This window comes from Rhincodon typus, unplaced genomic scaffold (genome assembly GCF_021869965.1).
Source record: "Rhincodon typus isolate 14 unplaced genomic scaffold, sRhiTyp1.1 hic_rhity00001326, whole genome shotgun sequence".
Lineage (NCBI taxonomy): Eukaryota > Metazoa > Chordata > Chondrichthyes > Orectolobiformes > Rhincodontidae > Rhincodon > Rhincodon typus.
In genome coordinates this window covers 1-13,537 of record NW_025966964.1, presented here as the reverse complement: position 1 = coordinate 13,537, position 13,537 = coordinate 1, and the positions used below count along the sequence as shown (strand labels likewise).

The window sequence follows — 13,537 nt, the reverse complement described above, 5'->3', positions numbered from 1 at the left end:
GGAGCAGAGAGGCTGACGTTTCGGGCCTAGACCCTTCATCAGAAAAGGGGGAGGGGAAGGGGGTTTTGAAATAAATAGGGAGAGAGTGGGAGGCGGATAGAAGAGGGATAGAGGAGAGGATAGGTGGAGCGGAAACAAACAGGTCGAAGAGGCGGGGATGGGGCCAGGAAAGGTGAGTGTAGGTAGGGAGTTAGGAAGGGGATAGGTCAGTCCAGGGAGGACGGACAGGTCAAGGGGGCGGGATGAGGTTGGTCGGTAGGAGATGGAGGTGCGGCTTGAGGTGGGAGGAGGGGATAGGGGGGAGGAAGAACAGGTTAGGGAGGCAGGGACGAGCTGGACTGGTTTTGGGATGCGGTGGGGGGAGGGGAGATTTTGAAACTTGTGAAATCCACATTGATACCATTGGGCTGCAGGGTTCCCAAGCGGAATATGAGTTGCTGTTCCTGCAAAACGTCAGCCTCTCTGCTCCTATGATGCTGCTTGGCCTGCTGTGTTCATCCAGCCCTGCACCTTGTTGTCTCAGATTTATTGAATGATGTGTAATTGTTGTTTCTATGAGGCAAATACAAACTAAACCCACCACAGAAAATGTGAGTACAACAGGGATACCACATACTTTAGCATGTACCGAAGGCACCTCCCTAATAAATGTTCAGCACCAAGTGTGGCTCGGCAGCGTCGCTAGTGAGCAAACTGGTCAAATCATAAAGGACATAGCTGCCAGACTGGGTATGTAGCAGGTGGTGAGGGAACCAACAAGTGGAAAAAAAAACTTAACCTCATCCTCACCAATCTGCCTCAGTTTGATTTATCCTGGGAATGAAAACTAACCTAAATAGAGGTGAGGTGTGTAAGGGGACAGTAGTCATTCTGGCATCATGAATAGCAGCCCATGGACATTGGCCAAGAGGATTTAGACAGGTGACTGACACAGTATTGATGTCCAGTCCCTGAAATAAGATATATTAACAGAGGCAGGTGGGACGGAGAGAGAGAGAGACAGAATCCGTTCACCAGGACCTTCAGGTACCTGTCCCCAAAGCGGGATGCCGATTTTCCTTTGCTTGCCATGTCTAGGCCAATGACAGGAACCATGCAGGGCAGCTCTGAACTGAAGAATTTAATCTAGTACAAAACAGCCTTTTAAATATGGTATTGCTGGTAGGAATATCAGGATGTTGCACCAGTGCTGAGTACTTCCACCTGCAGCAAATGGGAGAATACAAGAAGAGCACAGGGACATGGTGCATAGGTAATCAAGCAAGTCTGGGAAATAGCATGAGAAAACACGCTAGGTTGTAATGGAGAGAGGGCCCCCACCATGACGCTCATTAAAATGACACAGCCAATTTCTGCTAAAATTTAGCTTCCGGCGTGATTTGCTCTCGTCCCAAAAAGCAGTCAGTCAAGCAACTTTGGAGGTTTAAATGAAGTAATTCTCAACTTGAAGAATACAGAGTTTCCATTATTAGCATATTCTTCCTAGTTATGTCATAACATATGTCTTCTAGAGCATTCAGTGTTAGAATTCCTTCCCTAGCGACCTTGCGGGTCTGCCTCCAGCACACGGACTGAGGCAGTTCAAGAAGGCAGGTTCTGTAGGCCAACTATAAAAGCTAGCCCAGCCAACGTTAACAATATTCCCTGAATGAATAAAAAATTACTTATCGTACAAAGTCTTCAAGTTGATAAGACTACAAACTAAAATCAAAGTGTGCAAATGTGTGATTTGTGGCTTCCTATTCATGACAACAGTGCCAGAAGTGCCTGTTTGGACCGTTTCCTTGGCCTGTGATAAAAGTCAGTGCCACCACCAACATCAAAGTGAATGAACTCAAACCACAGCCCTACAAAAAAAAGTGAAGCAAAATAGTACAGGAAGTGATCAGCAGCTATACTAAATTTAGCAGCACTCTCTCCACATTAGATCATATTGACGATTAAGTCAATGCCAACATAGCTAAGATTATTTCCATCTCTTGCCCTTTACCCCACCCCTCCCTCTACCTCAAGTCTTCAGCATATATACCCCCTCTTTCTTGCTACCATCAGTTCTGAAGAAGAGTCACTTACATTAACTCTGCTCTCTCTCCACAGATGCTGCCAGACCTGGAGCGTTTCCATCAATTTCTGTTTTTATTTCAGATTTCCAGCATCCACAGTTCTTCATTTGATTTTAACTAAGGCAAGTGTTGGCTTTGGAAAGTTACAAAAAAAATGGTCTGAGAGTGAAGAAGTTCTGGTCTCCCAATAAAATTGAGGTTTTACAGACCAGTTGTTCTCAGTCTTGTGCTTGTGAAACAGATAGTTTATGCAGAGAAGCTACACCACTTTCACATGTCTTGCTTGTACACTCAGCTCTAGATTGGATGGCAAGATCAGGTTGCCAATACTGAGATGCGCTCCCTGGTCAACATGCCTTGCATTCAGACTTGTATAAAGACCGGGGATCAATACCCCAACTGTATGGAGAGTGGGGATCAATGCACACCTGTACACATTTAATATTCTTTTAAGTAAATAAATGTATAGTGACTAATTTAAGGGTAGGCTATGGCAGGGCAGCTTAGCCACGTCTCCTGTGCAGTGTGGTAAATCAGGGATACTTCCAATGTCCAGGGTGACTAGGCGTGCAGAAAGTGTCTTCAGTTATAATTACGAGAAATCTTCATTTCGATCTGGAACATCAGCTGGAATCACTGTGTCGCATTTGCACTGTTGAGATTATCACACAGTGAGATGGCCACTCTGCAGGTAAAGAGTGCAAAGGCAGAAATGGAAATGAATGACAAAGTAAAAGCACTAGGGCAGGTGGTGCAGGAGGCCCTGGATTCATCTCCCTCTGTAATAGATTTTCCATGTTGGTTATGACTGGAGAAGATGGCTTCTCAGTGAAACGCAGCGAGCGCCAACTCTGCAGCACACAACTCACTGGGAGATGGAGGATTAAAAAACAAGAGTGGGAGAGTACTGACAGAGGATTCTATCATAGGAAGAACGTTTGGATGTTTCTGCAGGTGCAGATATATCACAAGTATTATTTGCTGCCTCCTCAATGCCAAGGTAAAGGATATCACAGAGTTCCCACAGGACCTTCTGAAAGGCGAGAGCGAACAGCCAGAGGTTGGGATCCATGTCAGAACTAATGACATAGGGAAAGAAAGGGGTGAGATCCTGCAAGACAATACAGGAAGCTAGGAAATAATTAAAAAGAGTGACCTTAAAGGTAATAATTTCAAGATTACTCCCAGTGCCACATCCTAGCAAGATCAGGAAAAGGAGAATAGAGTGGATTAGGGAGAGATGGTATAGCAGGGAGGGATTTATATTGCTGACCCTTTGGGCCACCCCATCAGTCTATTCTCGATCATCAGTAAAGTGGTCATCAACAGTAATATTAAGCAGTACTTGTATAGCAATAGCCTCCTTATCATGCTCCATTTGAGTTCCACTTGGGCCTCTCAGCTCCTGATCTCATTACAGCTTTATTTCAAACACTGACAAAAGAGCTGAACTCCAGAGGTGAGGTGAGAGTGACTGCCCTTGACAGCACGACTACAGCTGTCCAGGTGTGATACCATGGAGCCTGACAAAACTGGAGTCAATGTGAATCGGGGAGAAAACCGTCCATTAGTTGAAGTCTTACCCTGCACAAAGGAAGATGATAATTCTGGGTGGACATCAGTCAGCTCAGGTCCAGCACAACTCTGCAAGAGTTCCTCAAGGAAGAGCCCCCAGCCCAACCACCTTCACATGTTTCATCGATGACATACCCTCTATCCAAAGGTCAGAACTGGAGATGCTCATTGATGACTGCATTATGTTCAGCACCATTCGTGGCTGATCACATGTTGAAAAAGTCCATTTCCGAAAGTGGCAAGACTGGGACTGTATCCAGTTTGAGCTGATAAGTAGCAAGTAACATTTGAGTCACACAATTACCAGGCAATATTCGTATCCAAAAGTGGCAAGACTGGGGCTGTATCCAATTTGAGCTAATAACTAGCAAGTAACATTTGAGTCATACAATTGCCAGGCAATATTCATATCCAACAAGAGAGGATCTAACCATCATCCTTTAACATTCAATGGTATTACCATCATTGAATCCAACATTATCAAAATCCTGAGTTACCATTGACCAGAAACTGAACTGGAGCATTCATATAAATATTGTGGCTACAATAGCAGGTCAGAGGCCAGGAATGCCACTACAAGTAACACAACTCCTGACTCCCCAAAGCCTGTCCGCCATCTACAAGGCACAAGTCAGGAGTGTGATGGAATACTGGGAGACAATAAGGACTGCAGATGCTGGAAGCTAGAGTCTGTAGGTCTGAGGCTGGAAAAGCACAGCAGGTCAGGCAGCATCGGAGGTGCAGGAAAGTCAACCTTTTGGGCCGAAACCCTTTGTCAGGACTAGGGAGAGGGAGGGGAGCCCAGAAATACATAGGTGGGGGTGTGGGGCTGGGCACAGGTTTGGATGAAAAGGACTGTAATTAGAGTACATTTCTTTTATTTTATTCTTATGCTGGAGTTCTATTATTCTTTCAATTTTGTACCAAATACTTAAATATCTGTACCTAAGTATCTTGTACCCAACATGGCGCCGTAAATGATGATATCACAAACTTTTCGCTGCACTCATTCCAGTACATGTGACAATAAAGCTGATTCTTATTTTAATTCTAAATTTAAAACTCTGCTACCTAACTCACCCCAAGACTTGCTCATCTGGCACCTTACACTTGCTAATTTATAGTGCGTACGGGTGAATGCCTTCAGCTGTCTTAGTCCCAAGCTCTGCATTTCTCCTCTTAAGACACTCGAATTTTCTCTCCTTTAAATAGTTTTGTTCAAAACCTACCACTTTGACTAAACTTTTAGCCATAAACTCCAAGATCTTCTTGTGATTCCATGTCATGTTATGTTCCCTCCTAAAGGCATTTTGTAAGTGCAAACTATTGATGCAGAGAAAGCAGAATGCAATAGCCACACTCCTTACACCAGTTGTGATTGAAAGCAACAGACTTTCCTGGACAGCTAGTAATCAGCTAAGCCATCAGGTGAGAGGAGGAGGGAACAGGAATCAACGTGAAATTATGTGAATGAAAGACAATAGACCTGCTGTCTACTGAACCAGCCACTGTTTTTTATTGACAGGCCTGTAAATGGATTTAATTGCTGTGCATTCATTGTGAATGTTTACAGAAGTGAGCTGGGTGACTGGAATGACCCCAGCATGAGTGGGTCTTCTCCGCTTTGCATCAACAATCCATTCCAAAAGGTCCAGCACTTCCTGGTAGACCAGACAGGCTGCACCCCCAGCTATGTACAAAGCACAGGTGATTGAAGTTAATATTAACAAAGATTCCCAGTATATATGTGACTGTGACTGCACAATAGGGTGCTTCCAGCAGGAGTGCCTCGTGTACAATCTGCGGTGTGTCCATATTGCTTTGCCACGAGTCAGAAAGTGGTCAGCTGGGATTTTCAGCCAGTGGTAGCAAGAGCATTCCCATCGCTATTGGTTCCTGTTAACCCAGATACTTCACATCCCTGGACCGAACGATGGTAACCCAAACACCTCAACAGCTGTGGAAGTCCAAACGAGCTCAGACAAGAAGATTTCATTTACACAGTCTTGCACCGCAGTTCTTTCCAGTCAGGTGGCAAAAAGAATTTGGTTGCCACTTGTATTCCGACAACGGTGGAAATGCAGCCACTGAGTAGTCCCCGCGCTGGCAAGAGTACTGCTAGTTGTCATCAAAGCTGGTGTCAGCGGCTTTGAACTGCCCCGCTGATAACCCCACTTCTACCCACTGCAGGTTGGTAACTTCTCCTCACACTCGCTTACACTGAGCCTGGTTGGTTGGGCGTGGAAGAATTCGATCTGGGTGTCAAACCCTTCCTCCCCCACTCTCATGGCCGTCTCCTACACCGTCACCTGCTCAATGATAGTCTCCCCCTCCATCGCCTCAGTGTCAATCACCTCCACGGGCACCACAATTTCCGTCACCTCACCCACTTCCTGCTCAGCAGCTCCATGGACATCCTTGACATGTTGCCGCAGCTCGCTAGCCCGCATGAACCACATGTCGCAAATGGTGCAGTGATTGGGTTTCTCGCCTGTGTGCACTGCCAGGTGATTCTTAAACTGGTCCCAGCTGGGGAAGACGCTGGAGCAAACCTGGGATTGAAAATAACAAGTGGAGTTAGCAGTGTCACCCCCCAAACCAGAATACCTAAGCGTTATCTTGGAAACGACTCTTGCCTACGTGGCCTCATCACTGCCCAAACATAAAAAACAGAAGCAAACCTGGTTCAGAAATGCATTGGGACATCATGGTTTAATCTGCTGTAGAATATTGCCCTGCTTTGTGAACCTGCAGCTGTCATACAATAACAAAATGTCTAATTTTGCAACGCATGACATTGGCTATAGAGTATGTTTAAAAGCGCAATCAATAATTTCCCAAAATTCATGACCCATCATGGCATATAATTAGAAGTAACACCTAACACGCTTCATCGTTGTTTCCAATTCTGTCTATAGACTCACCCCTCCAACGCTGTCTCTTTCCCTCGCTCGAACAGATCGTAATGTTTCTCTGGTTCTGGTTCCTGGTCATTCTGATCTCTGTTGTATCTAATTTGAACTCCTCCAGCATTGATAGCCAAGCCTACATTTGACTGAGCACTAGGGTCAGAATTCAAAGCCCTCAACCTCTCCACCTATCATACCTTTCTATAAGAGTCTCCGGAAAATGTGGCCAAGCTTTTGGCCTTCTATCCTAATTTCACCATATACTGTATATCTTGTTTTGTAACATCCCCAAGAAGCACTTCGAGATGTTTTGTTACCCACAAGGGGCTGTAGGAATGCAAGCTGCTGTGTCTCTGCGGGCCTTTGGGAAATGGGTGGCCTGTGTTGCTCAGTACTCTGTACTGCTCAGTGCTCTGTACCTGACACTCGTACATCTTCTTCCTTCCTTTCTTTGCACCCATACCCGTTCGGCAGGCCACCAGGTGACATTTCAGTGTGCTGTTCCTGGCAAATCGCTCATGACAGTTTGGACACTCGAAGGGCTTCTCACCTGAGGAAGTAAAAGAGTAGATTTCACCATTCAATGCTCCAAGACTTTGGACACATCAGTGAAATGAAACAATCCAAATACCATGTTCTCCTATCCAGAAACCAGAATGATACCAGGCAGTTACTTTGCTATCCTCCAAGTAAAATAATAAATGATAGGTTGCATGTGACTATAAGATACAGGAGCAGAATTTGGTCATTCAGCCCATTTAGTCTGCTCTACCATTTGATCATGGCAAATATGTTTCTCAGCCCCATTCTCCTGCCTTCTCCCAGTAACCTTCAATCCCCTTACTAATCAGGATGTGGAAAGGTTGTTTCTTCTTCTGAGAAATTTTAGGAATAGAGTTCACAGTTAGAAAATAAAGGATTACCCATTTACGACAGGGATGAGGAGTAACTGATCGAGCAAATAAACAAACTGTTTCCACCAGCAGCAGAATCAGCAAGGAGGGGACAGATTTAATATCATTTGATATCATTTTTATTGATTGTTAGGATCTGAAAATACAGTGGAAGCAGACTTGATAATAAGTTTCAAAACAGAAATGGATAAATACTCAAATTAGAAGAATTTTCAGGAGAGGGCACCGGGACAAATATTTCAAAGAGCCAGCACCGACACAATGAGCCCAATGGCCACCTTCTGTCTTGTATCATTCAATGATTTGAGGATAAAAGTAAGATCTTGGAGGGCAAAGGCACAGTATTGATGACACTTCTTACCCGTGTGCTTTCGAAGATGTTCTTTAAAATGTCCAAAGTGGTCAAACTGTTTCTCACAGTACTGACACACATGCACTTTGCGAACACACCTTGGCTTCTTGTTCCCACCTTCTTCTTCGCGGTGAGAGGAGAGGTGCTGCTTCCAGGCACTCTCCCGTGTGTACTGTTTGCTGCAAAGGTGACATACGTAGTTCTCCCCCGAGTGCACCTTCAGGTGCTCCTTGAAGTGATAAAAGAGTCTGAAGGAGCGGCTGCATTTCTCACAACAGAACAGTTTGTCACCCTGTGCTAGCACTTCCACGATGTGGATCCCATCCTCCGTTACAATGGATGTTTCGGACTCCTCTTGGGACTGGCCGGCAGACTCCCGTTCCCCTTCCTTCTCCAGCTCCTTGTCCAGCTCATCCTGTTGGTATTTGCTGGTGATATCGGCGAGCAGAGCAAGTGCTGATTCGGCCGGTTGTTCCGAGCCTGCCACATCACCAGACGGCTGTGCCGACTCATCTGCTGTTGGCAGGTTCTCCACTGCTTCCATCACAGTAGCCCTAGCCTCCTCTTCCATCTCTTCTGCGTTGATCTCCACGATCTCTGCAGCAAAAACATTCTCCTGGTCAATTTCTACGGTATCCGTTTCTTGGATGGATGGCAGGGTTTCTGTGATGACATTCGATGTTTCTGCTATTGTGCGCTTCTTGACTTTCCTCTTGCCAGATGTCTTGGCTTTCGCCGGTGAGTCTGCATTGTCTCTGAAGAGCAAAGCAGGACAGTGAGTGGGATAGGGAAGAGTAACACAGACAAGGACACAGAACGAGGGAGTGAATGGGATAAGGAAGAGTACAATAGAGTCTTACAGCTCAAGGAGAGTTACATTCTTAGAAAATCTCTCAACGGGCAAATTCCCAAATGGCAAACATATTTTATAATGAGAGTCAATTAGACAGGTTCCAGCCATCAAAAAATATCATTATATATTTAAGAAAAACCGTGTTTTTAAAATTTTTAAAATCCTACTAAAAAAAAAATCTAACAAAATAAAAGTAAAACAAACATGGGCAGGACTTATGCAATTGAAAGTAGCACCTCGGGTAGTGTTGTAGAACACAGACACCTGGGGGTTTGGGTACATAATTCTTTGAAATTTGCATCACATATAGATAGGGTAGTTAAGAAGGCATTTATCATGCTTGCCTTCATTGATCAAATCTTTGAGTAGCGGAGTTGAGATTGTACAGATATTTGGGAGGCCTCTTCTGGAGTACTGTGTCCAGTTCTGGTTGCCCTGTTATAGGAAGGATATTATTAAGCTGGGGAGAGTCCAGAAGAGATTTACCCGGGTGTTGCCGGGTTTGAGTTATGGGGAAAGGCTGGATAAGCTGGGACTTTTTTCAATGAAGTGTAGGAGGTTCAGCGGTGACCTCAGAGGTTTATAAAATCATCAGGGGTACAGATAAGGTGAATGGCAGGTGTATATTCCCTAGAGTGGAAGATTTCAAGACTAAGTGGAATATTTTTAAGGTGAGAGAAAGATTTTAAGAAGACATGAGAGGCAAGTTTGTGTGTGGAATGAGCTTCCAGTGGATGCGAGTACAGTTACAAAGTTTAAAAGTTTAACAGGTACGTACATTAATAAGAAATATTTGGAGGGATATGTGTCAAGCGCAGGGAGGTGGAATTAGTTTAGTTTGGGATTATGGTCGGCATGGACCATGCTCTATTGCTCAATGAATCTATATATATATATAAAATGTCATACTTATTTATAATATTACAAACTGAACACCCACGTTTTTACACTTCCAGTAAGCAACACTGTGGATGACTTGCACAGTGTGCATTTTCTAGTCCAGGAAATACTTCATGCAAATCCATCAGATCTTACTTTTTACATTTATTTAAGTGCTTCTTTTGTTGAAAGAACATCCATTTTGTCACCGCAATGGGTGAAATGGCGCACATAATGTTTCCACTAGATGATTAATTTTATTCAAGGGGAGGTGATGGTTTATTGTAATCATCACTAGACTATTAATCCAAAGACCCTGGTAATGATCGAGGGACCTAGGTTTGAATCCTGCTATGGCAATGGTGGAATTTGAATTCAATAAATATCTGGAATTACAATTCTAATGATGGCCATGAAATCGTTGGCAATTGTCGGAAAAATCTAACTGGCCCACTAATGTCCTTTAGGGAAGAAAACTGCCAACGTTATCTGGTCTGGCCTACATGAGACTGCAGACCCACAACAATGTGGTTGACACTTAACTGCCCTGTGGGCAATTAGGAATGGGTAATAAATGCTGGCCTGGCCAATGACGCCGTCCATCCCAAGAAGAATAAAAAATATACACGAATTTATGAATGACGGGTCTTTACTGTAATTCAATGCAAGGATACAGCACAGGGTAGCAATCGGATCAGGCCCTGAAAAGGAAGGAAGGATCTCCCCAAATGTGTTCTTGACTAAAATAGGGCCAGGTTGGGAATAAAGAAGAATGCATTGACGAAGCACTAGACCACATGCTCACAAACATCTCCAATGAATTGCTTTGAAGTGAGGTGAGTGTTTGCAGAATCCCTAAAACAATGGAATGAATGATCCATTCAACCAAAGTCTGTTCAGAAAATCATCAAACTGTAAGGACTGTTTTTTTCTTATTTTTCTGCATTTTTCATTGTGGGCTGAAATGGGAAAAGAACTATTTTAAATTCAAGGGTTGTTGGAGGATTACAGTAGCTTTTACACTATACTCATTGTAAGCACTGCTTACATAGCTGCTGGTACAGCAGTAGTGGAAGAAGGTGCAGACAAGCTGTGTACAACTAGAAATTCATCCAGCAATAAGTAGCTGATTGGTCTGTGAGCAGTTCTTGATGACAAAGATGTCCTTCTTGCCAATAACTATGTACTGGTTCATAGGTAGCTGAACATCTTGGAGCTGTGATAAAGATAGGGAGAAGCTGTTAGATCTCCACCATCTCAGGAGCTTTGTCTGGTTTCTGTATCATAGCCCACTTTAAGCCTGAAGAAAACCAGCTTCTTTTTCTTTTAGCAGATGCTGTAAACTGTGCCTTTTAAATAAAGGATCTCTGACTCATTAGAAGTGTGAAGCAGTCACCCTGTGCCTCCCACAAACCAGTGGAACATCTCAAGAAAGATGAACGAGAAGCAGCATTCTAATCAGCACAAGAATAATCTCAGCAGATGTGAATAGAAACTACTTTCCCAGTTTTCCCTCCTTCTATCTCATTCCTTTCTTCACATCTGCATATGTATGTGAGGAGAAGTTTATAAGGGAGTTAAAATTTTAACTGATATAGTTATATGTTGACAGTTCATCATCATTTACCTGCAGCTAGATTCTATTTAGTTGTGATAAATAGTAATTCTTGTAAAGTTCAGAAACCTGGTTTGTGCTTTCAGTCAACATGAATCTAAAATGCAAGTACATCAGAGAATTTTGCATATTTAAAAAAAATTAAGTTTTTTTGATGGCATGCTGCCCCAGTGAGACATAAGGAAACAAACAACAATCAAATAATGGGACCTTCACCTCCCTGCTGTTTGTGGGTTCTACCAGTATGGAAATTGGTTATTGTATTCAATGTTTGGCAGGCACTACCAAGTGCTAGAAAATCATGTCTTACAAACAAGTCTTTGTTGGCAGAAAAGGCGTGATAAAGCACAGAAGGTAACTGAGCCACCATTCTACAAAGGATTTTGCCAATGCCTTGAATTTCAATCGGTTACTATGGCATTAAAACAGTTATTTAAAAATCTTATGATGTAATATAGAGGAACACACACGAAATTACAGAAGGGTTTTGTTACCGATTGTTGAGTGCTTTCATTGCCTCTTCCATCTGCAAGTATTCAGCTGCCTTCCACACATCACTCGCCTCTTCCTCCTGAAGCAACATCAGCTTGGCAGTATAAGTAAACTCAATCAGGTGTCGGAATGCAAGATTACTCACTCCTGAGGTAACAGAACAGTCAGTTATCAAAAACACAGCCCAGTAACAACTATACTGATTCACAACAAGTCTCAATGCAACCTGTTCAAACTCACTATCTCTTAGAACCTTGAAACTATGGAATTACCTATCAAATAACCTGCATTCATAAAGTCAGTAGAAATATAGACAAGTAAAGCTATGTAGGATTGAACTTACTTTTCAATAAATAGTCGTGGTTTAGATCATAAGATGGAAGAGCAGAAGGCCATTCGATCATCAAGCCCACTTCACCATTCAATGAGATCATGGCTAATCATATAACCCTCAAATCGACTTTTCTGCCTTCTCCCCAAAACCTTTGATTCCCTTAATGATTTTTTTTAAAATCTGTTTTAAATATACTTAATGACCCCGGCTCCATAGCCCTCTGCAGTGAAGAATTCCACAAATTCACCATCCTTTGAGAAAAAGCATCTCTCCTCATCTCTGTTCTAACACAGTGATCCTTTTTCTGTGATTATGCCCTCTGGTCCTACTTTCCCTCTGCATCTACTCTGTCAATCCTTCTAATATTATGTGCTTTAATAGGGTCTCCTCTCATTCTTCTAAACTCCAATGAGTACAAGTTTAGTTATGTGTAATAATTACCCAAGTGAAGTATTAGTATTATATGCTGCCTCAGTGTGGTTAATGAAAGATATTTGTATCCATGCATATGGGGATCTTGTCTGTGCCTGCGTGCTATCAAAGATGAGATTGAACAAATGGTCCCAAGCTAACATAAACACAGTGCTTCAAGGAAAGCCACCTTTGATGACTTACTATAATTGTGAAGACAAGATGGGAGACACAGTTTTATATCATGGCTTAGTTTTTAAACTTAGGATGCTTTAAAAAGAAATGGTTACCTTAATTTTAAATACATAACAGACCAAAAGTAAAATAGCTATAAGTCAATAATCAGAGTTAACAGAGCTTCGGGATAGACAGGTAAACCCGATTTGTCCACCAATGTGCTGTGTTAAAAAAGATGAAAACTCAGTAATGTAACAAATAGATCAAAAATATTTTTATTTCTCAATGTGTTTACAATTTACGAAGACCGGACAAGACAGTATAGGAAAAAGTTATGGAAAAATATTGTGAGTTACTTTGGAAAAACTCAGTAATCTTTTTCTGCTTAGTGTGCTCTGAATGAGTGGGATACATGCCATGTCATCAATGCAGCCAAACATGTTCAATGTTTTCATGCTGCACTGCAAAATCTTGAAAATCTCTACAGCCTCAGCTCGGGAAACAGGTGGGTGAGCAGAATCACATTCAATGGTCTCTTCAAGGTCATCAGGGAGATAATCTTAATAAAAACCAAAAGAACTGCGGATGCTGTAAATCAGGAACAAAAACAAAGTTGCTGGAAAAGCTCAGCAGGTCTGGCAGCATCTGTGAAGGAAAAAACAGTCTTCACTGACTGCCTCCAATGCCAGTATATTTATTTCTGCGATAAGGGGCCCAAACTGCTCACATTATTCCAACAGCATCTAAGTAGCACCTGGTATATTTTTAGCAAAACCTCCCTACTTTTATATCAATTTCCTTCGCATTAAAGGCCAACATTACATTTACCTCACCTTTTAGCCACTGAACCTAGATGCTAGCTTTTTGTGAGACAACAAGGTGCAGGGCTGGATGAACACAGCAGGCCAAGCAGCAGCATAGGAGCAGAGAGGCTGACGTTTCGGGCCTAGACCCTTCATCAGA

General features: G+C 42.9%; 2 protein-coding genes across 2 annotated transcripts in view; both read right to left on the bottom strand.

Moving 5' to 3' along the window:
- LOC125481221 (zinc finger protein 131-like) overlaps nucleotides 1–5,926 on the bottom strand; it is a 14,345-nt gene extending 8,419 nt beyond the window's left edge. The window contains exon 1 of the mRNA XM_048592490.1: nucleotides 5,824–5,926. Within this exon, the coding sequence (XP_048448447.1) occupies nucleotides 5,824–5,926 (103 nt within the window). The remainder of the gene's footprint in view (nucleotides 1–5,823) is intronic.
- Nucleotides 5,129–11,799, bottom strand: LOC109919520 (zinc finger protein 131; the record flags this gene model as incomplete). Its single annotated transcript, XM_048592489.1, has 4 exons — nucleotides 5,129–6,190; nucleotides 6,967–7,097; nucleotides 7,823–8,568; nucleotides 11,655–11,799. Coding segments are annotated over 4 exons (1,277 nt in total), but the record flags the coding sequence as incomplete, so codon positions are not given.
- Nucleotides 11,800–13,537: the final 1,738 nt, after the last annotated feature.